The 26,776-nt window shown below is 47.9% G+C and overlaps 1 protein-coding gene across 1 annotated transcript; it reads right to left on the minus strand.

Moving 5' to 3' along the window:
- Positions 1-1,202: 1,202 nt before the first annotated feature.
- Positions 1,203-26,726, minus strand: LOC123750350 (LIM/homeobox protein Awh). The gene is made up of 5 exons (XM_069310183.1): positions 25,342-26,726; positions 24,888-25,144; positions 16,626-16,843; positions 15,090-15,344; positions 1,203-3,057 (listed from the first exon to the last, which is right to left on the minus strand). Exons 1-5 carry the CDS (start codon positions 25,612-25,614, stop codon positions 2,942-2,944), a joined length of 1,119 nt encoding a protein of 372 aa, XP_069166284.1. The 5' UTR covers positions 25,615-26,726; the 3' UTR covers positions 1,203-2,941.
- Positions 26,727-26,776: the final 50 nt, after the last annotated feature.

The raw sequence follows: 26,776 nt of genomic DNA on the forward strand, positions 1-26,776 counted from the left end.
ACACTAGCCCTCAAACACTGCTCCTGCCCTCACACTAGCCCTCAAACACTGCTCCTGCCCTCACACTAGCCCTCAAGCACTGCTCCTGCCCTCACACTAGCCCTGAAGCACTGCTCCTGCCCTCACACTAGCCCTCAAGCACTGCTCCTGCCCTCACACTAGCCCTCAAACACTGCTCCCCTCCCTCGACTAAACCCACAATCCCACCCATACATTTTTATCCCATGTTTCCAATATATGATATAATCCATTTAGGATTATTATGTGTTTACATATAGGAGCGTTGTGGGGTGTGGGTGGGGGGGGGAGGGTGGACCTCCTCCCCCGGGGGTGTCAGGATAGTTCTAATGGGATTAGTTGACAGGATGTGTCACTTGTGGCGCTGTCGGCGCCTCCTGTCACTCTTCCTGATGCCTGTCACGGCTCCTGTCACGGCTGTCACTTCCTGATGTCTGTCGTCGGCTCGTGTCATGGGAGGCGACAGTTAAACAATTAAAGGTGATAATTAAACCAATCTAAGATTATCACATTAATATATTTCTTTATTTCACAAGTATTGTATTTGACAGGTATTGTATTTCACAGGTATTGTATATATATATATATATATATATATATATATATATATATATATATATATATATATATATATATATATATATATATATATATTTATATATAAGGAGCTTCTATGCACTTGGACACCAATCAAGTGTGACCTCGTATTACTAAGTCAATCTGACATTGTATAATAACATACACACACTCACAGATGTCCCAAGTCAGTATGAGACACACTTATCTGGTCGTAAGTGACTTAGTTATTTATATACACTAGTTACATGTTATAATTGAAACATTTTTCACTGAACTACAAATTGAATGGTGAAAATGTTTAAAAGTAATTTGTTTGAAAAAGATAAATGATGTGGATAAAAATCTATTCGTCATATCTCAGATTTCGAAACGGCAACAGTAAATGTATTTGCAAATACAGTATTAATACAATAAGTCATTGCCCTGCACTACGTCACTTCCGGCTTGCCGTATTAAAAATACCTTCACTGTGGAAATGTTCAGTAATATATCTGTATATGTATATATATATATATATATATATAGCTATATTTATAAAGAATTTAACATTGAAAATCAAACATGTATATATTATTTACACACACACACACACACACACACACACACACACACACACACACACACACACACACACACACACACACACACACACACACACACACACACACACACACACACACACACACACACATCCACACACACACATCCACACTTAGAGAGATTAACGATCTCCCAAGGTGAGAATGAACCGAAAAACCATTCATAAGGAAAGGTTTCAGTAAGCCTAAAAAAACAAAAAAAAATCATAATATTGACCACCACGTATATAAGACAAGTTCTACAGCATGCAGCGCCAGCGTGAATCCATCCTCTCGTCAAGAGCATAAAAGTAGCCTGAGAAACTTCGGAAGTTTGCAACTAGACTGATGAAGAGGGAAGAACCAGAGGGAGACATGATCTCGATATCCACCATCCCCCTAGTCCTCCCTAGACTCCCAGGTCCCCGCCACAGCCCAGGCCAGCAAGTCATTCATTACACATGCAGATTTCGCGAAAGAAGAATTTGCAATTCAAATAATATCTTCATTCGTTTTTTCTCTTTTTTCTTTGGCAAATTTTGGATAAAAAAAGCAAAGGTGTCCAAAGGTTGCTCATTTTGGAGAGACTGGATTTCCCGAGACTTAGAGAGAGAGAGAGAGAGAGAGAGAGAGAGAGAGAGAGAGAGAGAGAGAGAGAGAGAGAGAGAGAGAGAAGGGGAGAGGGAGGGATATCTTTTATCTAAATATGTAAATCAAAACCATCTTATCCTCCTTGTCTTAAAAGATTTCATATGTCGACTGCCCGCCTAGCTGTTTACAGCTAAAAAATTGATTAATTGAAGGTTTTAGTGAGTAGACATTAGAGTCGACGCTACAGAGCTTGTGGTCCCTCTATTAGACACTAGAGTCGACGCTATAGAGCTTGTGGTCCCTCTATTAGACACTAGAGTCGACGCTATAGAGCTTGTGGTCCATCTATTAGACACTAGAGTCGACACTATAGAGCTTGTGGTCCATCTATTAGACACGAGAGTCGACGCTACAGAGCTTGTGGTCCCTCTATTAGACACGAGAGTCGACACTATAGAGCACTGTGGTCCATTTAACCGACGCCGGCAAGTCACTGTTCACTGCACTTTGCGACTGACGCTCTTAATAATTCTCTTGTTTACCTGTTGAGTGAACCATATTTTCTACTCACCTGATAACACAGTGATAACACAGGGATAACACAGTGAGAGCGCCGCACTTGTTTCTTCTACGTTATAAGTGATTCATTCTACAAGCTAGCAGTTCACAAGTATTGTTTTGGTAGCCTTGTATACCATCAGTAATGTCGAGTGTCTATGCAGGTTAATGGGATGCCTGATAGACCTGGTTTACGTTTTGGTATATGTATATTATTTCCAATCACATGCAGCGAAGATGGTGGTCTCTCAAGAGCCCCCGTTCTCCTGGCTCTTGAAGTCCTGGCTCTTGTAATCCTGGCTCTTGAAGTCCTGGTGGCTCTTGTAATCCTGACTCTTGTAATCCTGGCTGTGCTTCAGGTATGTATCCTCCCGTCGCAGCGACACAGGACCCTCGTACACATCCTGATATCCTCCTCCCCCGTCGCCTCGGAGGACTGCCATGCCAAAGCCCGCGCCCATGCCCAGGATAGCGGCCTCGGAGGAGGCGGAAGAGTTGTTGAGGGCGAGGCGATGGGATTCTGGCGCCCTTGAGGGCTGGTGGTCCGCGGCGCCCTCGTCTCCTAGGCCGCTCTGATGCTGGTGGATGTGGGCGTAAGTGTGGGCGTGGGCCGACAATCATCCGAAGCTGTAGAGAATCTGGGAGAGGGGGGAGTCGAGGGGCGAGGATGAGGAGGAAGACATGTCGCCATAGTCTGAGAGCCGGGAAGGTGCCCGCTCCAGGGAGTAGCCGGCTGTGGGTGAGATAAAATCATTATTACACTTCATTTAGCTGTGGTGTTTACATATACGTTTGTTTACACAAGAGCACATGGGAAACACGAAACAGTTACGCAAGCACTTACGAACGTGTACATCTTTCCTCAATCTTTGACATACGAAGCAGCTACGTAAGCACTTATGAACGTGTACATCTTTCCTCAATCTTTGACATACGAAGCAGCTACGTAAGCACTTATGAACGTGTACATCTTTCCTCAATCTTTGACATACGAAGCAGTTACGCAAGCACTTACGAACGTGTACATCTTTCCTCAATCTTTGACATACGAAGCAGCTACGTAAGCACTTATGAACGTGTACATCTTTCCTCAATCTTTGACATACGAAGCAGTTACGCAAGCACTTACGAACGTGTACATCTTTCCTCAATCTTTGACACACGAAGCAGTTACGCAAGCACTTACGAACGTGTACATCTTTCCTCAATCTTTGACATACGAAGCAGTTACGCAAGCACTTACGAACGTGTACATCTTTCCTCAATCTTTGACGGCTTTGGTTACATTTATTAAACAGTTTACAAGCATGAAAACTTCCCAATTAACTGTTGTTATTGTTATAAACTCCTGGTGCTTCGGAGCTCGTTAACTGTTTAATAATTGTAAACAAAGCCGCCAAATATTGAAAAAAGTTGTACAAGTTTGTAAGTGCTTGCGTAACTGCTTCGTATGTCAAAGATTGAGGAAAGATGTACACGTTCGTAAGTGCTTGCGTAACTGCTTCGTGTGTCAAAGATTGAGGAAAGATGTACACGTTCGTAAGTGCTTGCGTAACTGCTTCGTATGTCAAAGATTGAGGAAAGATGTACAAGTTTGTAAGTGCTTGCGTAACTGCTTCGTGAATCTGACCCCTGGTTAGCAGGTCTTAATAGGTTAATTAATAAACTTTTCTGCGGGTTTATTTAGCCTCATTGTCAGGTTTATTGTTGTTTGACATGGAGGCCTATCGAGGCCCATGATGATAGGCCTTGATAGGCCTATGGTCTATCAACATCATGGCCTAGAACAACTGATCTACCCCATGATGCAACCCTACAATAGTTGCCTAACTCCCGGGGTACCTATTCACTGTTGGGTGAAGAGAGGCATTAGGTGAAAGGAAACGTGCCCAAACGTCACAGCCCTGTGAGGCAATTGAACCCAAGTTTACATATATTCTCTACCTCTATCTTTGTCTTTTTTGCTGATATTTATTTTATATACGATGATGGTTACCTTCCGGGGCTTAGCGTCCCCGCGGCCCGGTCGTCGACCAGGCCTCCTGGTTGCTGGACTGATCAACCAGGCTGTTGGACGCGGCTGCTAGCAGCCTGACGTATGAGTCACAGCCTGGCTGATCAGGTATCCTTTGGAGGATTCAAATAAAACCAAAATACGAGCATTCCAACATTGTCAAAACATTCCCCAAGATGGCGGCCAAGCTCCTGGCGGCCACACTTGTCAGCCCTCACGCCGCGGGCAAGACTAACATAGATTCATAGCTGACAAGTCCCATAATCTTCTCCCCCACACCGTCCCCCCGAATTGCTTAAACAGCTGAACATCGATACTATCCTGGGGGAGGATCTAACACGATTATCCGGAATCTAAGCAGATCCCACGTGGCAGTTGATCCCCCTCTCTCCCGCCCTGCACTTGTTTTCCCGCGCGGGCGCTGACATACGGACGCCGACACGCCTTCACGCGCGGGAAAGCGCCGTGTGGGAGCGTCTACCATATTTACTGATTCAGATTCAGATACTGATTCGGCCAGATTCACGAAAGCACTTACGATCCTGTACATCTTTTCTCAATCTTTGGCGGCTTTGTTTCCACAAATAAATAAATTAAGTGGTTGTAAATGATGGTTTGTTGACCAAACTACACGCTAGATAGTGAAGGGACGACGACGTTTCGGTCCGTCCTGGACCATTCTCAAGTCGATTGTGCAATCGACTTGAGAATGGTCCAGGACGGATCGAAACGTCGTCGTCCCTTCACTTTCTAGTGTGTGGTCTGTTCAACATACTTCAGCCACGTTATTGTGACTCATCGCCTGCTGATGAATGAAGCAGAGACATAATAAACGAAGAGAGAGAGAGAGAGAGAGAGAGAGAGAGAGAGAGAGAGAGAGAGAGAGAGAGAGAGAGAGAGAGACAGAGACAGAGACAGAGACAGAGAGAGAGAGAGAGAGAGAGAGAGAGAGAGAGAGAGAGAGAGACAGAGAGAGAGACAGAGACAGAGAGAGAGAGAGAGAGAGAGAGAGAGAGAGAGAGAGAGAGACAGAGAGAGACAGAGAGAGAGAGAGAGAGAGAGAGAGAGAGAGAGAGAGAGAGAGAGAGAGAGAGAGAGAGAGAGAGAGAGAGAGACAGAGAGACAGAGAGACAGAGAGACAGAGAGAGAGAGAGAGAGAGAGAGAGAGAGAGAGAGAGAGAGAGAGAGAGAGAGAGAGAGAGAGCGAGAAGAGGGGTGGGGAAGAAAACGTGAAATATGATGTCATAAACAATATTCCTAATGTGATCATTTGTTCTCATCCGCCGCAAGACTCAACATAGAAAAATCTCATCATTTTCCTCCACGTGGGTCCGTTTGTCCCTGATTTCCTCCCCCACCACCCTGCACACGCTGAGTTGTTCCCCCGCACACTAGGGGAGAATTAGGCATGTCAACACACTATGATCAAATGACGAAAATAAGGCAGGACAGGCGTTGGAAGGTCGTATTTTTGACTGTCAAAAAGCCTATGACACAGTATCTCACAGTACTCCCTCTTGAGAGGCAAGCGAGAGTAAGCAGAACAGCACTGACATGGGTAAGGGAGTACGTCCAAATTTGGCCATAGTGCGCATACGAGCGAAAAGTGACGTTATTTTTAAGAGGATGGGTTGTAGGGAATACCTAACAGACAGAAGTCAGGGGTCACAGTGAGGGGGAAAGACGTTGGACTGGCGTAGGGTAAACAAGCAGAGTACCTCAAGGATCGGCGCTGGGACCCATACTATTTTTCATCTATATTACTAAGCTAACCCAAGGAAGTTGAGTCTTATATGTCGAGGTTTGCAGACGATGTAAAATTAATGAGAAGAGTTGACACCGATGAGGACTGTGAAACTTCCCAAGGTGATTTAGACAAGCTGCAGATTTAATCCAAGAAACGGAAACTGGAATTCAACGCCAGCAAGTGTAAGGTGATAGAAATGACAACAGGTGACAGGAGGGCAAAATGACAGAACACAATGAAGGGAAACTGCCTCGTAGAAATAGGATCTTCTTCTTGAGGTTATCTTGAGATGATTTCGGGGCTTTTTAGTGTCCCCGCGGCCCGGTCCTTGACCAGGAATCCACCCCCAGGAAGCAGCCCGTGACAGCTGACTAACACCCAGGTACCTATTTTACTGCTAGGTAACAGGGGCATAGGGTGAACGTCAGCTGCATACTCTACGCTAGCGAAAGTGAGAACATGGTTCAGAAGTCTAAGTAAGGAAGACTGCTACCTAGCAGTAAATAGGTACCTGGGTGTAAGTCAGCTGTCACGGGCTGCTTCCTGGGGGTGGAGGCCTGGTCGAGGACCGGGCCGCGGGGACACTGAAAAGCCCCGAAATCATCTCAAGATAACCTCCCAAGAAGAAGGAAACATTTAGACCACTGTAGACTACCTACGTGAGACCAACCTTAGAGTATGTCGTCCCAACGTGGTGTCTCCATCTAAATATAAAATATAAGAAAATTACAAAAGGTTGAAAGGAATTGCGAGGGATCGGTTATGAAGGAAGACTGAAAGAATTAGACCTGACGTCGCTAGAGGGGGAAGGGAATTATCAGGGGAAAGTGCCAAGCCAATCACCGGCTAGAAAGGCGAAGTCCAAGAACTGAAGCTCGACCCTGCAGCCACAGATAGACAAGTACACACTTAATACCTGCCGTGATCTCACTGTCTCTCCGGCTCCCAGTAATCCCACCTCACATTATAATACACTAAGCAGGGGTGTATAATACACTAAGCAGGGGTGTATAATACACTAAGGGGGTATCAGACATCATCTCATCCCACACAACCACATCAAAATCCCCAATAAACGGATTCAGATAGCGATGATAAGGAGAGTTGTGTGTGTGTACCGTGACACGAAGCCCCTCTGGTCCTCTGGGGAGCTGTATCCGGCCCCCCCTGTGAAAGAGCCGTCCCACGGGGCTTATAACCTGATAGACAACGCTCCATCCCGGACTATTAGGGGAGCGAGCCCGGTCCCGTAGGACGCCGGGCTTCACGCCTGTCACGCCGCTTATAGAAATTTATTGTGTCTAAATATGTTAAGAGGAGGTCGTTCACGAGTTGTGATGAGATGGGGGGGGGAGAATAAATGGGGTGTGGAGTTTGGGGGAGGGGGAGTGGGGGGGGGGGGGGGTTCTGGAATGGTAGAGATGGGATTGTTGTTGTTGTTTAAGATTTGCTACCTGGAACAAAAAGTTCTAAGTAGCACGGGCTATGGTGAGCCCGCAGTGGACTTTGAGATGGGGTTGTTTGTCGGGGTTTTAGGGGTTTTATAACTCGTTATTAACTGTTTACAAATTAACGCGTGTCCAAATAATGGGTGGTGGTGACTGATTTGGTTGTTTGTACTCACCTAGTTGTGCTTGCGGGGGTTGAGCTCTGGCTCTTTGGTCCCGCCTGTGTTTGTGTGTTTGTGTGTACTCACCTAGATGTATTTACAGGGTCGGGCGTTAGCTATTGTGTCCCGTCATTCCAGCCGTCAGTTCCTCATCGTGTCTACTTTTAAAACTAGGTATTTAACTGTTTCTATATATCGTCGTGTCTAACTTATGCTAACTTAATGGATCCTGGCATCCTTATGCCTGATACTAGTTCCGTGCCCCGTCAATCCTCATGCTGAACATCCGTATTTACATTGGCAATGCCTCATTAATAGCGTATGTCTGGAACATGTCTCCCTCTAATTCCCTGGGTGAACATAGCACAAAGTATTAACGACAATGTTGAGTGACATTAAGTTGAGAATATAGACTTGAATTTTTGTTAAACATTCAAATTTATTAATGTTGTCGCCTTGAGTCAACGAGACTTGAGGAAGTATGAGTTGTGGTGATGAGTGAAGGTCCTGACTCATCACACTCAACAACCCGACCTCTCAACCACTACATATATCATTGTGTCTGGTATATTGTTCCCAACATACAAATTACCATGAAAGGTATAGCGCCTCACACATATCCGTTTTCTATGGCAGCTTAGTTCGCCGGGTATCCTATGTTATTATACTATACCATAATTTTAAGTATACACCTTTATCATCACGAATAATTAAATAATCACTAATATCACAAAATAATCTACAAATATTCTGTTCCAAGTAGCACGGGCTATGGTGAACCCGTAGTGGACTTGTGAGGTGCTGGAGCCAGCAGCCTATGATGGTAGCTGCGGTTCTATGGCCACTGGGGCGCCATTGCTACTCTGCTTCCAGTGACCTCTGGCGGCCAGAAGCACAACAATACATCAGCTGACTTGCAAGATCTGGATATTGTCAGAGAAATGGATGTTCGACTTCACTCCAAGCAAATGCAATGTGATGATATTTGGTATAGGAGTGAGAGGTGAGGATCTGTAGTAAGACCTGAGAAATGCATATAATCTCCTACTTCAACGGTTCGTTTAACCACCACCACCACAACTACCACACCCCTACCACCACAACTACCACACCACCACAACTACCACACCACACCACCACCACTACCACACCCCCACCACTACCACACCCCCACCACCACAACTACCACACCACCACCACTACCACACCACACCACCACAACTACCACACCCCCTACCTTACACCACTCATCGCAAGAGACATACCCCAGAATTTGCGAATAAAAAATTCATCATTAATATGAAGAGTGGGAAATAATCTCAAAGACTCATCAACCGCCCTCTGACCCCCCCCCATGACCCCCCACAACCCCCCCCCATGACCCCCCACAACCCCCCCCCATGACCCCCCTCAACTCCCCCCCCCCCCATCTCCCAGGTGGACAGTGATCTGCCCCATCAATCACCTGGGTCCCATCCACTTACACCTGGAGTCAATTTGTACTCATCGCGATAAAAATAGTGACGTCAAACTCTGTTCTATCTTCGTGCGGTTGACTGTCTATTGAGGTCTATTGTCTGTCTATTGAGGTTCTTGACTGTCTATTGAGTGTGTGTTGTCTATTGACGGTGGCATTTGTTCTGTCTATTGGGGGCATTATTTGGATATCTATTGGCGATAGCGTTCTCCTGTCTATTGGTAAAACGCGGCTCTTAGACAGGGGCATAGAGTGCTAAACCACAGTCTCCTTTCATCCCCTAACCCTCTACCTTTAGTCCCTGGTAGGTAATTACTGATAGGTAAGCACCAGATGCAGGCCAATCACCACTCGTCAACCCTCCCCCTCCCCCCCCCCAGGCCGCCTCCTCATGACGTCACCACAACAAAGGTCACGTGACAAAGGCCAACATGGCGGCCGGCGGGAACACGTGGCCGAGGACAGATCGCCATAGTAATTGATCTGTTTGTATTTTCCCCTTTATCAGTGGGTTTTAATAATGGCGGCTTGTGGCGGGGGGGAGGGGGGGGGAAGATATTAGTGATAATTTGTGGCGGTGGAGTTGAGTATTGTGTGTGTGTGGGGGGGGAGGGTGTGTGGGGGGGAGGGTGTGTGTGTGTGTGTGTGTGTGTGTGTGTGTGTGTGTGTGTGTGTGTGTGTGTGTGGGGGGGGGGGAAGGGTGTGTGTGTGTGTGTGTGTGGGGGGGAAGGGTGTGTGTGTGTGTGTGTGTGGGGGGGAAGGGTGTGTGTGTGTGTGTGTGTGTGTGTGTGTGTGGGTGTGTGTGTGTGTGTGTGTGTGTGTGTGTGTGTGTGTGTGTGTGTGTGTGTGTGTGTGTGTGTGTGTGTGTGTGTGTGTGTGTGGGTGTGTGTGGGTACTCACCTAGTTGTGTTTGCGGGGGTTGAGCTCTGGCTCTTTGGTCCCGCCTCTCAACCGTCAATCAACTGGTGTACAGATTCCTGAGCCTATTCGCTCTATCATATCTACACTTGAAACTGTGTATGGAGTCAGCCTCCACCGCATCACTTCCTAATGCATTCCATTTGTCAACCACTCTGATACTATAAAAGTTCTTTCTAATATCTCTGTGGCTCATTTGGGCACCCAGTTTCCACCTGTGTCCCCTAGTGCGTGTGCCCCTTGTGTTAAATAGACTGTCTTTATCTACCCTATCAATTCCCTTGAGAATCTTAAATGTGGTGATCATGTCCCCGCTAACTCTTCTGTTTTCCAGCGAAGTGAGGTTTAATTCCTGTAGTCTCTCCTCGTAGCTCATACCTCTCAGCTCGGGTACTAGTCTGGTGGCAAACCTTTGAACCTTTTCCAGTTTGGTCTTATCCTTGACTAGATATGGACTCCATGCTGGGGCTGCATACTCCAGGTTTGGCCTGACATATGTGGTATACAAAGTTCTGAATGATTCCTTACACAAGTTTCTGAATGCCGTTCTTATGTTGGCCAGCCTGGCATATGCCGCTGATGTTATCCTCTTGATATGAGCTGCAGGAGACAGGTCTGGCGTGATATCAACCCCCAAGTCGTTTTCTTTCTCTGACTCTTGAAGTATTTCATCTCCCAGATGGTACCTTGTATCTGGCCTCCTGCTCCCTACACCTATCTTCATTGCATTACATTTGCTTGGGTTAAACTCTAACAACCATTTGTTTGACCATTCCTTCAGCTTGTCTAGGTATTCTTGAAGCCTCAAGCAGTCCTCTTCTGTCTTAATCCTTCTCATAATTTTGGCATCGTCCGCAAACATTGAGAGAAATGAATCTATACCCTCCGGGAGTTCATTTACATATATCAGAAACAAAATAGGATCGAGTATAGAGCCCTGTGGGACTCCACTGGTGACTTCACGCCAATCTGAGGTCTCACCCCTCACCGTAACTCTCTGCTTCCTATTGCTCAGGTACTCCCTTATCCACTGGAGCACCTTACCAGCTACACCTGCCTGTCTCTCCAGCTTATGTACCAGCCTCTTATGCGGTACTGTGTCACAGGCTTTCCGACAATCCAAGAAAATGCAGTCCGCCCAGCCTTCTCTTTCTTGCTTAATCTGTGTCACCTGATCGTAGAATTCTATTAAGCCAGTCAGGCAAGATTTACCCTCCCCTGAACCCATGTTGGCGATTTGTCACGAAGTCCCTTCTCTCCAGATATGTTACCAGGTTTTTTCTCACGATCTTCTCCATCACCTTGCATGGTATACAAGTCAAGGACACTGGCCTGTAGTTCAGTGCCTCTTGTCTGTCGCCCTTTTTGTATATTGGGACCACATTCGCCGTCTTCCATATTTCTGGTAGGTCTCCCGTCTCCAGTGAGACGGGAGTGTAGTGTAGTGTAGTGTAGTGTGTGTGTGTGTGTGTGTGTGTGTGTGTGTGTGTGTGTGTGTGTGTGTGTGTGTGTGTGTGTGTGTGTGTGTTGCTCGTTGTTTAAGATCCAGCTACTGGAAACAAAAAGTGTCAAATAGCACGGGCTATGGTGAGCCCGAAGTGGACTTACCTGGCACAGGAGCGGGGCGTATTGAAGACATACAGTAGTGTGTGTATGTGAAGATTAAGAATCAGGATGTGGGATCAGGTCTTCGGATCAGGGGGGGGGAGAGGGGGGGGAGGGGGTCACATATAAGGGGTATAATGGAAGGTCAGATATAAGGGTATAAGCATCTGGTACCAGGGTATATATATATATATATATATATATATATATATATATATATATATATATATATATATATATATATAAATATATATATATATATATATATATATATATATATATATACATATATATATATATATATATATATATATATATATATATATATATATATATGCCCCTTGAAAATACACAAAAATCAATACAGTATCATAAAAAAATGCAGACGACAACGACACACTTTTAATAATTTAAAACATTTCGCCACTGACTATAAATCTATACCCCCCCCCATGCCCCCCTCCCCCCCCCCCTAGTTCCAATTCATGTCTTCGTGTCTCTGTGTTTCGTCATATTTCATTTCCTCTCGCGTAAATGCTAGGATTTACCCGATCGTTCACGATACAATTACCGAACTGGACAGACTAATGAGATGTTGTTGACCAATAATTACTAACGAAGGTAGTTCACGGTGCTGTTTGGTAGTTAGGAGGGACAGTAGTGGTAGTTCGGTGGTTTGGATTAAGTGTGAGCTGAAGTTAGAACGATCAGTAAAGTCAATTAGTGAGCTGGTTTGCGACACATTAAGAGGCTTGTTTGAAGTGATCGACAGGTCAGTAACTGGTGGTTCGGTTGTTAGGGTGGTAGTTAAGACAACTAAATCTAAGTAAGAGCACACACACACACACACACACACACACACACACACACACACACACACACACACACATACACACACACCGACTGAAAGGTGAGGGGCCCAAGAGCTGAAGTTCTCTATGCAAGCACGTATAGGTGAATCGATACAGGTGAATACCCCCTCCCCCCCCCCCTGGCCAGCCTGGCATGTATGCCCATTAACGACTCAACGTCTAATGGTCATTCAGTAAATGATAATTGATGTCGGTTAATTAAGAATGCTAATTTCCGAGTTGTTAATTGTTGCAGACGCTCAACAGGTGAGTTGCAATGCGGGATGGCTACAGCAGTATTAGTTGTTAAGGGTATTGTAATTATTGGTCTAGTCTATGGTATAAGTGAGTGTGTGTGTGTGTGTGTGTGTGTGTGTGTGTGTGTGTGTGTGTGTGTGTGTGTGTGTGTGTGTGTGTGTGTGTGTGTGTATGTGTGTTTAATTACCTAAGTGTAATTACGTAAGTGTAGTTACAGGATGAGAGCTACGCTCGTGGTGTCCCGTCTTCCCAGCACTCTTTGTGTGCTGGGAAGTGTGGGTGTGTGTGTGTGTGTGTGTGTGTGTGTGTGTGTATTCACCTAGTTGTGTTTGCAGGGGTTAAGCTCTGCTCTTTCGGCCCGCCTCTCAACTGTCAATCAATCAACTGATTATTTATTGTTTATTTATTTATTTCAACCCCCTTCCCCCCACGAAGCAGTTCCGTAACAGCTGTCTAACTCCCAGGTACCTATTTACCGCTAGGTAACAGGGGCATTCAGCATGAAAGAAACTTTGTTTCTGCCTGGTCCGGGAATCGAACCCGGGCCACAGAATTACGAGTCCTGCGCGCTGTCCACTCAGCTACCAGACCTTTGCTTGTGTGTGTTGACCTATCTACCTATTTGTGCATGCAGGATCGAGTTGTTAGCTCTAGGACCCTGCTTTCTAATCGTCGATTGTCTTAATGTGTTGATTCACCGCTATTTTTATATCATATTTACTATACAGTGATGGAAGCTAGACTCACCTTTATCCACAGGGGTGGACGCTAGACAGACTCACCTACACCCACAGGGGTGGACGCTAGACAGACTCACCTACACCCACAGGGGTGGACGCTAGATAGACTCACCTACACCCACAGAGGTGGACGACACCCACCTACACCCACAGAGGTGGACGCTAGACAGACTCACCTACACCCACAGGGGTGGACGCTAGAGAGACTCACCTACACCCACAGAGGCGGACGTTAGAGAGACTCACCTACACCCACAGTGGTGGACGCTAGACAGACTCACCTACACCCACAGAGGTGGACGCTAGACAGACTCACCTACACCCACAGGGGTGGACGCTAGACAGACTCACCTACACCCACAGGGGTGGACGCTAGACAGACTCACCTACACCCACAGAGGTGGACGCTAGACAGACTCACCTACACCCACAGGGGTGGACGCTAGACAGACTCACCTTCACCCACAGTGGTGGACGCTAGACAGACTCACCTACACCCACAGGGGCGGACGCTAGACAGACTCACCTACACCCACAGGGGCGGACGCTAGACAGACTCACCTACACCCACAGGGGTGGACGCTAGACAGACTCACCTACACCCACAGAGGTGGACGCTAGACAGACTCACCTACACCCACAGGGGTGGACGCTAGACAGACTCTCCTACACCCACAGGGGTGGACGCTAGACAGACTCACCTACACCCACAGGGGTGGACGCTAGACAGACTCACCTACACCCACAGGGGTGGACGCTAGACAGACTCACCTACACCCACAGGGGTGGACGCTAGACAGACTCACCTACACCCACAGGGGTGGACGCTAGACAGACTCACCTACACTCACAGAGGTGGACGCTAGACAGACTCACCTACACCCACAGGGGTGGACGCTAGACAGACTCACCTACACCCACAGAGGTGGACGACACCCACCTCCACCCACAGAGGTGGACGCTAGACAGACTCACCTACACCCACAGAGGTGGACGTTAGACAGACTCACCTACACCCACAGAGGTGGACGCTAGACAGACTCACCTACACCCACAGAGGTGGACGCTAGACAGACTCACCTACACCCACAGGGGTGGACGACACCCACCTACACTCACAGAGGTGGACGCTAGACAGACTCACCTACACCCACAGGGGTGGACGCTAGACAGACTCACCTACACCCACAGGGGTGGACGCTAGACAGACTCACCTACACCCACAGGGGTGGACGCTAGACAGACTCACCTACACCCACAGGGGTGGACGCTAGACAGACTTACCTACACCCACAGGCGTGGGAGACACCCACCTACACCCACAGGGGTGAACGCTAGACAGACTCACCTACACCCACAGGGGTGGACGCTAGACAGACTCACCTACACCCACAGGCGTGGGAGACACCCACCTCCACCCACAGTGGTGGACGCTAGACAGACTCACCTACACCCACAGGCGTGGGAGACACCCACCTCCACCCACAGGGGTGGACGCTAGACAGACTCACCTACACCCACAGGGGTGGACGCTAGACAGACTTACCTGCGCCTACAGGCGTGGGAGGCGGGGCGCTGTGCCTCTTACCCTGGGTCATATATTTCTTCTGGCGCGCGCGGTTGTTCTGAAACCACACTTGCGTCACCCGTTTACTGAGACCGGTGATCTGGGCGATCCTCTCCAGGTCCTGGCCGTCAGGGTTCGAGTCTATCTGGAAGTTCGCCTGCAACACTTGTAGCTGCTCGTCCGAGAACGTGGTGCGTACCCGCTTGCTCTTGGCTTTCCCACTCCCGTCACTCTCTGTCGATACCCGCGAATATAGAGTTGAAATGGTTGAAGTTCTTGTCGGTCAGTTGGAAATAGTTTAGTTTGGCCTAGGATGTCGGTCAAATTTAGTTTGGCCTACTATGTCGGTCAAAATAGTTTAGGTTGGCCTAGGATGTCGGTCAAATTTAGTTTGGCCTACTATGTCGGTCAAAATAGTTTAGTTTGGCCTAGGATGTCGGTCAAAATAGTTTAGGTTGGCCTAGGATGTCGGTCAAAATAGTTTAGTTTGGCCTAGGATGTCGGTCAAAATAGTTTAGGTTGGCCTAGGATGTCGGTCAAAATAGTTTAGTTTGGCCTAGGATGTCGGTCAAAATAGTTTAGGTTGGCCTAGGATGTCGGTCAAAATAGTTTAGATTGGCCTAGAATGTCGGTCAAAATAGTTTAGTTTGGCCTAGGATGTCGGTCAAAATAGTTTAGTTTGGCCTAGGATGTCGGTCAAAATAGTTTAGGTTGGCCTAGGATGTCGGTCAAAATAGTTTAGTTTGGCCTAGGATGTCGGTCAAAATAGTTTAGTTTGGCCTAGGATGTCGGTCAAAATAGTTTAGTTTGGCCTAGGATGTCGGTCAAAATAGTTTAGGTTGGCCTAGGATGTCGGTCAAAATAGTTTAGTTTGGCCTAGGATGTCGGTCAAAATAGTTTAGTTTGGCCTAGGATGTCGGTCAAAATAGTTTAGTTTGGCCTAGGATGTCGGTCAAAATAGTTTAGGTTGGCCTAGGATGTCGGTCAAAATAGTTTAGTTTGGCCTAGGATGTCGGTCAAAATAGTTTAGTTTGGCCTAGGATGTCGGTCAAAATAGTTTAGGTTGGCCTAGGATGTCGGTCAAAATAGTTTAGTTTGGCCTAGGATGTCGGTCAAAATAGTTTAGTTTGGCCTAGGATGTCGGTCAAAATAGTTTAGGTTGGCCTAGGATGTCGGTCAAAATAGTTTAGTTTGGCCTAGGATGTCGGTCAAAATAGTTTAGTTTGGCCTAGGATGTCGGTCAAAATAGTTTAGTTTGGCCTAGGATGTCGGTCAAATTTAGTTTGGCCTACTATGTCGGTCAAAATAGTTTAGGTTGGACTAGGATGTCGGTCAAAATAGTTTAGATTGGCCTAGAATGTCGGTCAAAATAGTTTAGTTTGGACTACTATATCGGTCAAAATAGTTTAGTTTAGACTAGGATGTCGGTCAAAATAGTTTAGTTTGGCCAACGATATCGTCAAAATACTTTAATCTGCCCTACAATTCATGTTAAACGTATCTCAATTGACTTACCGTCGTTGCTGGAGGCGCCGCCTTCGATGGACTCGAGGTAGTGCTGCTTACAGAGGACGCGGTTGTCGTGTAGGGCGAACTCCTCCCCGGTGCTCAGTTGTCGCTTGCAGGCGTCGCAGGCGAAGCAGGCGAGGTGGTAGACGCGGTCTCTAGCTCTCCGGACCCAGTCTGCCGCCCCGATGCTTCGACAACACTTGGCACATCGCGCACCGAAGTTTCTGCCGGCGAAAAGTTGCGATTTAGTCAAGTTCTCATTAATTTGGTCCGTGGACAACTTGTAACTTATTGGGGCAACTCAAGTTTATGGCGGGGGAGAACTTGTAACGTAGTAATGTTATTATTTGCGTGTAAATACGTAGTGACGCAGTAATACGTTAGTGACTCATTACTATATGGTGCGGTGGGCCACCAGTAGTAGCCGTGTGTCGCGTTGGTAGAGGGGTTCGAATCCCATCCATGTTCCTGAGTTTTTTGCACAAGGAATATATGACTTTGTGTGCCCAACCAGTACGGCCTCATACAAGACGGTATGACGTGAATATGCGAGGATACTTGTCACATACCTCAATGTCCATCACATACTCCAAAGTAGCAAAGTCCATGCAGACCCCACCACACAGCCTAGACCCCACAGCCTAGACCCCACCCCACAGACCCCATTACACAGCCTAGACCCCACCACACCCCACCACACCCCACTACACCCCACACCCCACACCACCCACCCCACACCCCACACCCCACAGTGAAGGAAGCAGCGGTGCTTGTGAGAATATTGGATCAACAGCAGCTCCCTGGCCTCCCTCGGGGAGCCTGTTTGACGTTCTGATTTATGATGTAATTGGATCAGGTGAGTTTTTATCCCCCGCTACAATACACAACATTTCCCCCCTCTGAACGTGTATGTGTTTGTCTGTCAGAACACACACACATAGATACATACACAAGAGGCCTCGTAGCCTGGTGGATAGCGCGCAGGATTCGTAATTCTGTGGCGCGGGTTCGATTCCCGCACGAGGCAGAAACAAATGGGCAAAGTTTCTTAGTAAACACAACTAGTAAACACACAACATCTGTATTAATGGCCCATGGATCTCGAAAAATACAAATATACTTTGTAATATATATATACAAATTCATCCCTGTTGGCTACATGTGTATTACTGGTTCCTCTCTGTAAGATACATGTATGTATGAGTATTAAAGGAGTCTTTCTGTATGATACGTGTATATATGGGCTTTCACCCTGATGCTCCTGTTACCTAGCAGTAAATAGGTACCTGGGAGTTAGTCAGCTGTCACGGGCTGCTTCCTGGGGGTGGAGGCCTGGTCGAGGACCGGGCCGCGGGGACACTAAGCCCCGAAATCATCTCAAGATAACCTCAAGATAAGATATGGGTGTTAAAGTTTCTTATGTAAGAATGATGTAATGTTCTTGGACCGTTCTTGAGTGGCTGGGGGTATCTTGACACTCTTCCTTGCACGTATTCTTGGACCTTCACTCTTTGGATTCTTGAAACTTATTGATTGTGCTTGCAAGCGTTTTCTGCTTCTTAGGGTTGTGATTGTTTGCGTGCTCTCTGATTTCTTTGTTTGTTTTGTTGTCTTGTTCCTTGTTTATTCTTTCTTCAATGATTGTTTGTCTTCCTGTTTGTCTTAATCTCGTTTATTTATGTCTCGTACCCCCATGTCTGGTACTATCATGTCTGGTACCCCCATGTCTGGTACTACCATGTCTGGTACTCCCATGTCTGGTACTATCATGTCTGGTACTACCATGTCTGGTACTATCATGTCTGGTACTATCATGTCTGGTACTCCCATGTCTGGTACTCCCATGCCTGGTACTCCCATGTCTGGTACTCCCATGTCTGGTACTCCCATGTCTGGTACTCCCATGTCTGGTACTCCCATGTCTGGTACTATCATGTCTGGTACTACCATGTCTGGTACTCCCATGTCTGGTACTATCATGTCTGGTACTACCATGTCTGGTACTACCATGTCTGGTACTATCATGTCTGGTACTACCATGTCTGGTACTATCATGTCTGGTACTATCATGTCTGGTACTATCATGTCTGGTACTCCCATGTCTGGTACTACCATGTCTGGTACTACCATGTCTGGTACTATCATGTCTGGTACTATCATGTCTGGTACTATCATGTCTGGTACTCCCATGTCTGGTACTCCCATGTCTGGTACTTCCATGCCTGGTACTCCCATGTCTGGTACTCCCATGTCTGGTACTCCCATGTCTGGTACTCCCATGTCTGGTACTTCCATGCCTGGTACTCCCATGTCTGGTACTCCCATGTCTGGTACTCCCATGTCTGGTACTCCCATGTCTGGTACTCCCATGTCTGGTACTCCCATGCCTGGTACTCCCATGTCTGGTACTGTCATGTCTGGTACTATCATGTCTGGTACTCCCATGCCTGGTACTCCCATGCCTGGTACTCCCATGTCTGGTACTGTCATGTCTGGTACTATCATGTCTGGTACTCCCATGCCTGGTACTCCCATGTCTGGTACTCCCATGTCTGGTACTCCCATGTCTGGTACTCCCATGTCTGGTACCACTATGCCTGGTACCACCATGCCTGGTACCACCATGCCTGGTACCAACATACCTGGTACTCCCATGCCTGGTACCCCCATGCCTGGTACCCCCATGTCTGGTACTCCCATGCCTGGTACCCCCATGCCTGGTACCCCCATGTCTGGTACTCCGATGCCTGGTACCACCATGCCTGGTACCACCATGCCTGGTACTCCCATGTCTGGTACTCCCATGTCTGGTACTCCCATGTCTGGTACTCCCATGTCTGGTACCACTATGCCTGGTACCACCATGCCTGGTACCACCATGCCTGGTACCAACATACCTGGTACTCCCATGCCTGGTACCCCCATGCCTGGTACCCCCATGTCTGGTACTCCCATGCCTGGTACCCCCATGCCTGGTACCCCCATGTCTGGTACTCCGATGCCTGGTACCACCATGCCTGGTACCACCATGCCTGGTACCACCATGCCTGGTCCCTGCCCCCATAGTGGGGTTAATCCAATAGTCATCCCTCTCTCCCTCTGTCCAGATGAACCTAACGAATCGCAACAGCTCGCTAGATCTAGTTATTGACGGAGTAGTGGCGACCCTCCTGCTGGTGTACTACAGCAGGGGCCCTCACAGCCACCCTCCTGCTGGTGTACTACAGCAGGGCCCCTCACAGTCACCCTCCTGCTGGTGTACTACAGCAGGGGCCCTCACAGTCACCCTCCTGCTGGTGTACTACAGCAGGGGCCCTCACAGCCACCCTCCTGCTGGTGTACTACAGCAGGGCCCCTCACAGTCACCCTCCTGCTGGTGTACTACAGCAGGGGCCCTCACAGTCACCCTCCTGCTGGTGTACTACAGCAGGGCCCCTCACAGCCACCCTCCTGCTGGTGTACTACAGCAGGGCCCCTCACAGCCACCCTCCTGCTGGTGTACTACAGCAGGGCCCCTCACACAGCCACCCTCCTGCTGGTGTACTACAGCAGGGGCCCCTCACACAGCCACCCTCCTGCTGGTGTACTACAGCAGGGCCCCTCACAGCCACCCTCCTGCTGGTGTACTACAGCAGGGGCCCTCACAGCCACCCTCCTGCTGGTGTACTACAGCAGGGGCCCTCACACAGTCACCCTCCTGCTGGTGTACTACAGCAGGGGCCCTCACACAGCCACCCTCCTGCTGGTGTACTACAGCAGGGGCCCTCACACAGCCACCCTCCTGCTGGTGTACTACAGCAGGGGCCCTCACACAGCCACCCTCCTGCTGGTGTACTACAGCAGGGGCCCTCACACAGCCACCCTCCTGCTGGTGTACTACAGCAGGGGCCCCTCACACAGTCACCCTCCTGCTGGTGTACTACAGCAGGGGCCCTCACACAGCCACCCTCCTGCTGGTGTACTACAGCAGGGGCCCTCACACAGCCACCCTCCTGCTGGTGTACTACAGCAGTACGTAATGTACACATACACACATACAGATATCATATAGATATACCCCACAAAATATTTGCACAAAAGCCTATTCCTTCTTCTCATAGACATCAACAATTCTGAAGGAAAAAAAAATAGCAAAACAGAATCAGAGTTCTGGCGAGTGAGTCAATAAATTAGTTTATTAATTTAGCTTTTTCTCCCAACTTCATAATTCTGTATTAAGTGGATTGAGGTATTGATTTATCCTAATCCAATGACGCGAGTTACATTTTTTTGGCTTGTAGGCTGGATAGAACTGTTTTGGAGAATGGATGTATTTTTGTATAATGTATGAATGTATGGGGGGTTGGGCTTTGGCTCTTTGGTCCCGCCTCTCAACTGTCAATCAACTGGTGTACAGATTCCTGAGCCTACTAGGCTCTAAGTGTGTGTACTCACCTAGTTGTGTTTGCGGGGGTTGAGCTCTGGCTCTTTGGTCCCGCCTACAGTTGAGAGGCGGGACCAAAGAGCCAAAGCTCAATCCCCGCAAGCACAACTTGGTGAGTACACACACACACACACACACACACACACACACACACACACACACACACACACACACACACACACACACACACACACACACACACACACACACACACACAAACACACACATCCCCCCCCCACCCACACACACACACACACTCTGTATGTGGTATCAGCACAACAACGCAATTGAATATTTTCCCCCTTGTTAACCTTTTTGTTTCTTGGTAACCTCATTTCCCAGTCCCGCGCTCTCATCCTTGCCCAAAATGTTCTCCTTTCTCTCCCAACTTCCCAAAACTTCTCGTCCCGGTCCTGTATAATATATACACACCATCCCCCCTTCAAATGACGTATATACACAAAAAAATATAGTGTATAGGGAGACAATTCATATAGCCTTTTGGGGGTGAGGTTATATGTATTATGATAACACGATAACAGGTGTGGAAATGGTTGTAAAAGTTGGAGGCGATACAAAGGGAAGCTGTGTTGCACTTTGGAGAAGGAAAGGGGGGGGGGGAAGGGGGGGGTGGAGTGAGAAGGGGAGGGGGTGGAGGAGAGAGATTGAAAGGGGGGGGAGGGAGGGAGAGGGGAAGGATAGGGGGGGGGAGGGGAGTCGTGAATTGTACCACCAAAATAAATCCCCAGAAAAGTTGTGAGTTGAGGAAGGGGGAGAGGGAGAGGGGGGGGAGAGGGAGAGAGGGAGAGGGGGAGGAGAGGGAGAGAGGGAGAGGGGGGGGAGAGGGAGAGAGGGAGAGAGGGAGAGGGGGAGAGAGGGGGAGGGAGAGGACACGAGAGAGGAATACGGAAGAGGAAGATAACGAAGGATTAGAAGATTATGGAGATGAGAGAGGCCAGAAAGGGATGGAACCAGGAACGAGAGAAGAAGGGGAAGATGAAACATGGATAGAATGAAACAAAGAAATACACAAAGGAACAATAAACAGATCACCAGCAAAAGAAAGGAAAAGACAGGGGGAGATAAATTGGAGAATGAAAGAGATCGGGGAGATGGTATGAAGGAATAAGGTGGGAGCAGTAAAACTAGAGAGAGAGAGAGAGAGAGAGAGAGAGAGAGAGAGAGAGAGAGAGAGAGAGAGAGAGAGAGAGAGGGGGGGGGAGAGAGAGAGAGAGAGAGAGAGAGAGAGAGAGAGAGAGAGAGAGAGAGAGAGAGAGAGAGAGAGAGAGAGAGAGAGAGAGAGAGAGAGAGAGAGAGACAGAGAGAGAGAGAGAGAGAGAGAGAGAGAGAGAGAGAGAGAGAGAGAGAGAGAGAGGGGGGGGGAGAGAGAGAGAGAGAGAGAGAGAGAGAGAGAGAGAGAGAGAGAGAGAGAGAGAGAGAGAGAGAGAGAGAGAGAGAGAGAGAGACAGAGAGAGAGAGAGGGAGAGGGAGAGAGAGAGAGAGAGAGAGAGAGAGAGAGAGAGAGAGAGAGAGAGAGAGAGAGAGAGAGAGGGAGGAGAGAGAGAGAGAGACAGAGAGAGAGAGAGAGAGAGAGAGAGAGAGAGAGAGAGAGAGAGAGAGAGAGAGAGAGAGAGAGAGAGAGAGAGAGAGAGAGAGAGAGAGAGAGAGAGAGAGAGAGAGAGAGAGAGAGAGAGAGAGAGAGAGAGAGGGAGAGAGAGAGAGAGAGAAAGAGAGAGAGAGAGAGAGAGAGAGAGAGAGAGAGAGAGAGAGAGAGAGAGAGAGAGAGAGAGAGAGAGAGAGAAAGGGCAAAATAATAAGATATCACTAAAATACTTGATATCAAGATAACGGGAGAATATATACTATCCCTTATAAAATACATATCATATTACTTATCAGATATACGTAATTAACTTACAAAGAATATGACTTTGAATTATTCATAATTATTCATATTATATAAGAATATATGAATTATTCATAACTCGTATATTATTTTCTCTCAGGTAAATTATGTATAATTATATGTAAATAACTAGAAACGTATAAACTCTTATGAATAAAGTTTTAAATTTGAATTTCGGTTTGAAAATCTATTTCTTGAAATATAACATCATCATAATTTCATTAGAAATCAACTCGAATTAGAACCATTTTGAGGAAGAAAACTCCTTTGAGTTCTTTGATATCATTTGACAAGGTAATTGAGGACATTTTGATATCATTGTATTGTTGTACTTCCTCCCCCTTGTGTTGGTGTGACGGTGTACTGGTGGTGACGGTGTACTCGTGGTACTGGTGTACTGGTGGTACTGGTGGTACTGGTGTACTGGTGGTACTGGTGGTACTGGTGGTACTGGTGTACTGGTGGTACTGGTGGTACTGGTGGTACTGGTGTACTGGTGGTACTGGTGGTACTGGTGTACTGGTGGTACTGGTGGTACTGGTGTATTGGTGGTACTGGTGGTACTGGTGTATTGGTGGTACTGGTGGTACTGGTGTACTGGTGGTGACGGTGTACTGGTGGTACTGGTGTACTGGTGGTACTGGTGGTAGTGGCAAGAGGGGAGATAGAGAGGGGTAACACCGGTAATTTCCTGGTGAGTGTAATTGACCGATTGTTCCACACTTAATCCTTCTCTTCATATCAGGGGGAGATGGGCGAGCAGGGAGGAATGAGGTAGTAGACTCTTGGTGTACTACCCAGCAGGCCAGGAGACTCACCTGGTGTACTACCCAGCAGGCCAGGAGACTCACCTGGTGTACTACCCAGCAGACCAGGAGACTCACCTGGTGTACTACCCACCAGGCCAGGAGACTCACCTGATGTACTACCCAGGAGGCCAGGAGACTCACCTGGTGTACTACACACCAGGCCAGGAAACTCACCTGGTGTACTACCCACCAGGCCAGGAGACTCACCTGGTGTACTACCCGCCAGACCAGGAGACTCACCTGGTGTACTACCCAGCAGGCCAGGAGACTCACCTGGTGTACTACCCAGCAGACCAGGAGACTCACCTGGTGTACTACCCACCAGGCCAGGAGACTCACCTGGTGTACTACCCAGCAGGCCAGGAGACTCACCTGGTGTACTACCCAGCAGGCCAGGAGACTCACCTGGTGTACTACCCAGCAGGCCAGGAGACTCACCTGGTGTACTACACACCAGGCCAGGAGACTCACCTGGTGTACTACACACCAGGCCAGGAGACTCACCTGGTGTACTACACACCAGGCCAGGAGACTCACCTGGTGTACTACCCACCAGGCCAGGAGACTCACCTGGTGTACTACCCACCAGACCAGGAGACTCACCTGGTGTACTACCCAGCAGGCCAGGAGACTCACCTGGTGTATTACCCAGGAGGCCAGGAGACTCACCTGGTGTACTACACACCAGGCCAGGAAACTCACCTGGTGTACTACCCACCAGGCCAGGAGACTCACCTGGTGTACTACCCGCCAGACCAGGAGACTCACCTGGTGTACTACCCACCAGACCAGGGACTCACTTGGTGTACTACCCAGGAGGCCAGGAGACTCACTTGGTGTACTACCCACCAGACCAGGAGACTCACCTGGTGTACTACCCACCAGACCAGGAGACTCACCTGGTGTACTACCCACCAGACCAGGAGACTCACCTGGTGTACTACCCACCAGACCAGGAGACTCACCTGGTGTACTACCCACCAGACCAGGAGACTCACCTGGTGTACTACCCACCAGACCAGGAGACTCACCTGGTGTACTACCCACCAGACCAGGAGACTCACCTGGTGTACTACCCACCAGACCAGGAGACTCACCTGGTGTACTACCCACCAGACTAGGAGACTCACCTGGTGTAGTCAGTCTTGCAGTACACGTTGTGTTCACGGATGAAACAGGAAGGCTGACGGTCGAGGGCGAGTTGACAGACACAGCACCTGAGGCAAGTCTGGTGCCAGGAGCGAGAGTTGACCCTCAGCAGGAAGCGGTCAGCGATGACGTCGTGGCACCCCTGGCACACCTCCCCGCACCCCTGAGATGCCACCACATACAAACAATCAATTAACTCCCCTAACAACCGCCTCATGAAGCCTCGCATTGAATCAACCTGATTATTTACACAAACTTAAATATTAGTTTCTCATTATTTTTCTCCAATTTGACGCTCAATCTATAAGAAATTTGTTACAATAAAGGGCAATGAAGGGTATTGAGAAGTGGCTGTGGGTGCCAAGATGGAATTTTAAAATTTATCGAACTCTTCAAGAATATTTTCCGCAAGATGAAAGTCCTTGAGTGTCTTACCTTGGTGTCGCCAGAGAGGGTGTTATCGGGGGTCTTGTGGTCCTGCCGCTGCTGCGTCTCAATGAGGCTGGCCTGTGCTTCAGAGTGCAGACGAGCCTCAGACGTCGAGTTGGCTTCATTGAGGTTGTGGGGGTGAAGGCGGGCTTCGGCCGCCGGGTTGACTTCGCTGGGTTTATGGCCGGGATCTGGCGGACTGAAAGGCGGGCGAAGTGGGTCATCTTCGGCCACCACACCGTCGGAGCCGCAGGATACTCTCACTGCGTCCACGATCATTGCCGCTGGCCTCCGTCAACCTCCTGGTATGGTTTTCTCTAGAGACTTCTTCTTCGAGAAAACTGCTTTTGTGTGCACCTTTTCTGCTAGCTGTACAGCTTCTTTCTACTCGTATTTAGTCATTCAACTGTTGATCCCTTCGCCGTGGTGCTGGGAGCATTGTGTAATGTTTCTCTGGATGTAATGTATACGGTTAAAAAATACATTTATGTATTAGTGTATCTCATATGTGTCCAGCTGAGGTTTGTCCAGTATTTCCAGTTGTTGATTCTTTGGTTCTGTGATGTTTTAATACTTTAATAATTCAGTCTCAATCGTGTTGTACCAGAATGTGAATTTGAGGAGTTATATTGTGGGGTCAATGCTGGCAGCTTTTAATTCATTTGGTGTTAATTCATTTAACTTTTATCGATTTGTATTTGTCTAGTTTAAATTCTCTGAATTGTTACAACTTAATGCTTTTCCTCACTTATAGTTTCCTGAGGAAATAATTTTTTTTCCAAAAAACAGAATCAGAGTTTCCTGCTAAATATAGCGTTGCAATCTTATATTGTCGTATGTGTTTACAAAGTGATTTCTTCTCTATGTCGTTGGGTGGAAATTGTTAAATTCATGGTGTTTTAAATTGTGTTTAATAATATATTTTAAGGTTAATCTTCTTCTTAAACACTTTCCTCTTCTCTGGAGCTGTGATCAGTCACCAGTTTCCAGAGTAAGGCATCTTACTGTGTACTGTAAGGTACCCGTCGACGACTTAAGCTCTATTCTCCTTGCTGTTACTGCCTCTTGTGTCCCCTCTTGTCTCGCCTGACACCTGGCTCTTGTGTCCCCTCTTGTCTCGCCTGACACCTGGCTCTTGTGTCCCCTCTTGTCTCGCCTGATACCTGGCTCTTGTGTCCCCTCTTGTCTCGCCTGATACCTGGCTCTTGTGTCCCCTCTTGTCTCGCCTGACACCTGGCTCTTGTGTCCCCTCTTGTCTCGCCTGACACCTGGCTCTTGTGTCTCCTCTTGTCTCGCCTGACACCTGGCTCTTGTGTCCCCTCTTGTCTCGCCTGACACCTGGCTCTTGTGTCTCCTCTTGTCTCAGTCAACACTTGCTACTTCTCTCTCTCTAGAGGACTGGAAAGAAGCAAATATCTTCTAAAAGAAGCAAAGAAAGAAA

This window comes from Procambarus clarkii, chromosome 66 (assembly GCF_040958095.1).
Source record: "Procambarus clarkii isolate CNS0578487 chromosome 66, FALCON_Pclarkii_2.0, whole genome shotgun sequence".
Classification (NCBI taxonomy): Eukaryota; Metazoa; Arthropoda; class Malacostraca; order Decapoda; family Cambaridae; genus Procambarus; species Procambarus clarkii.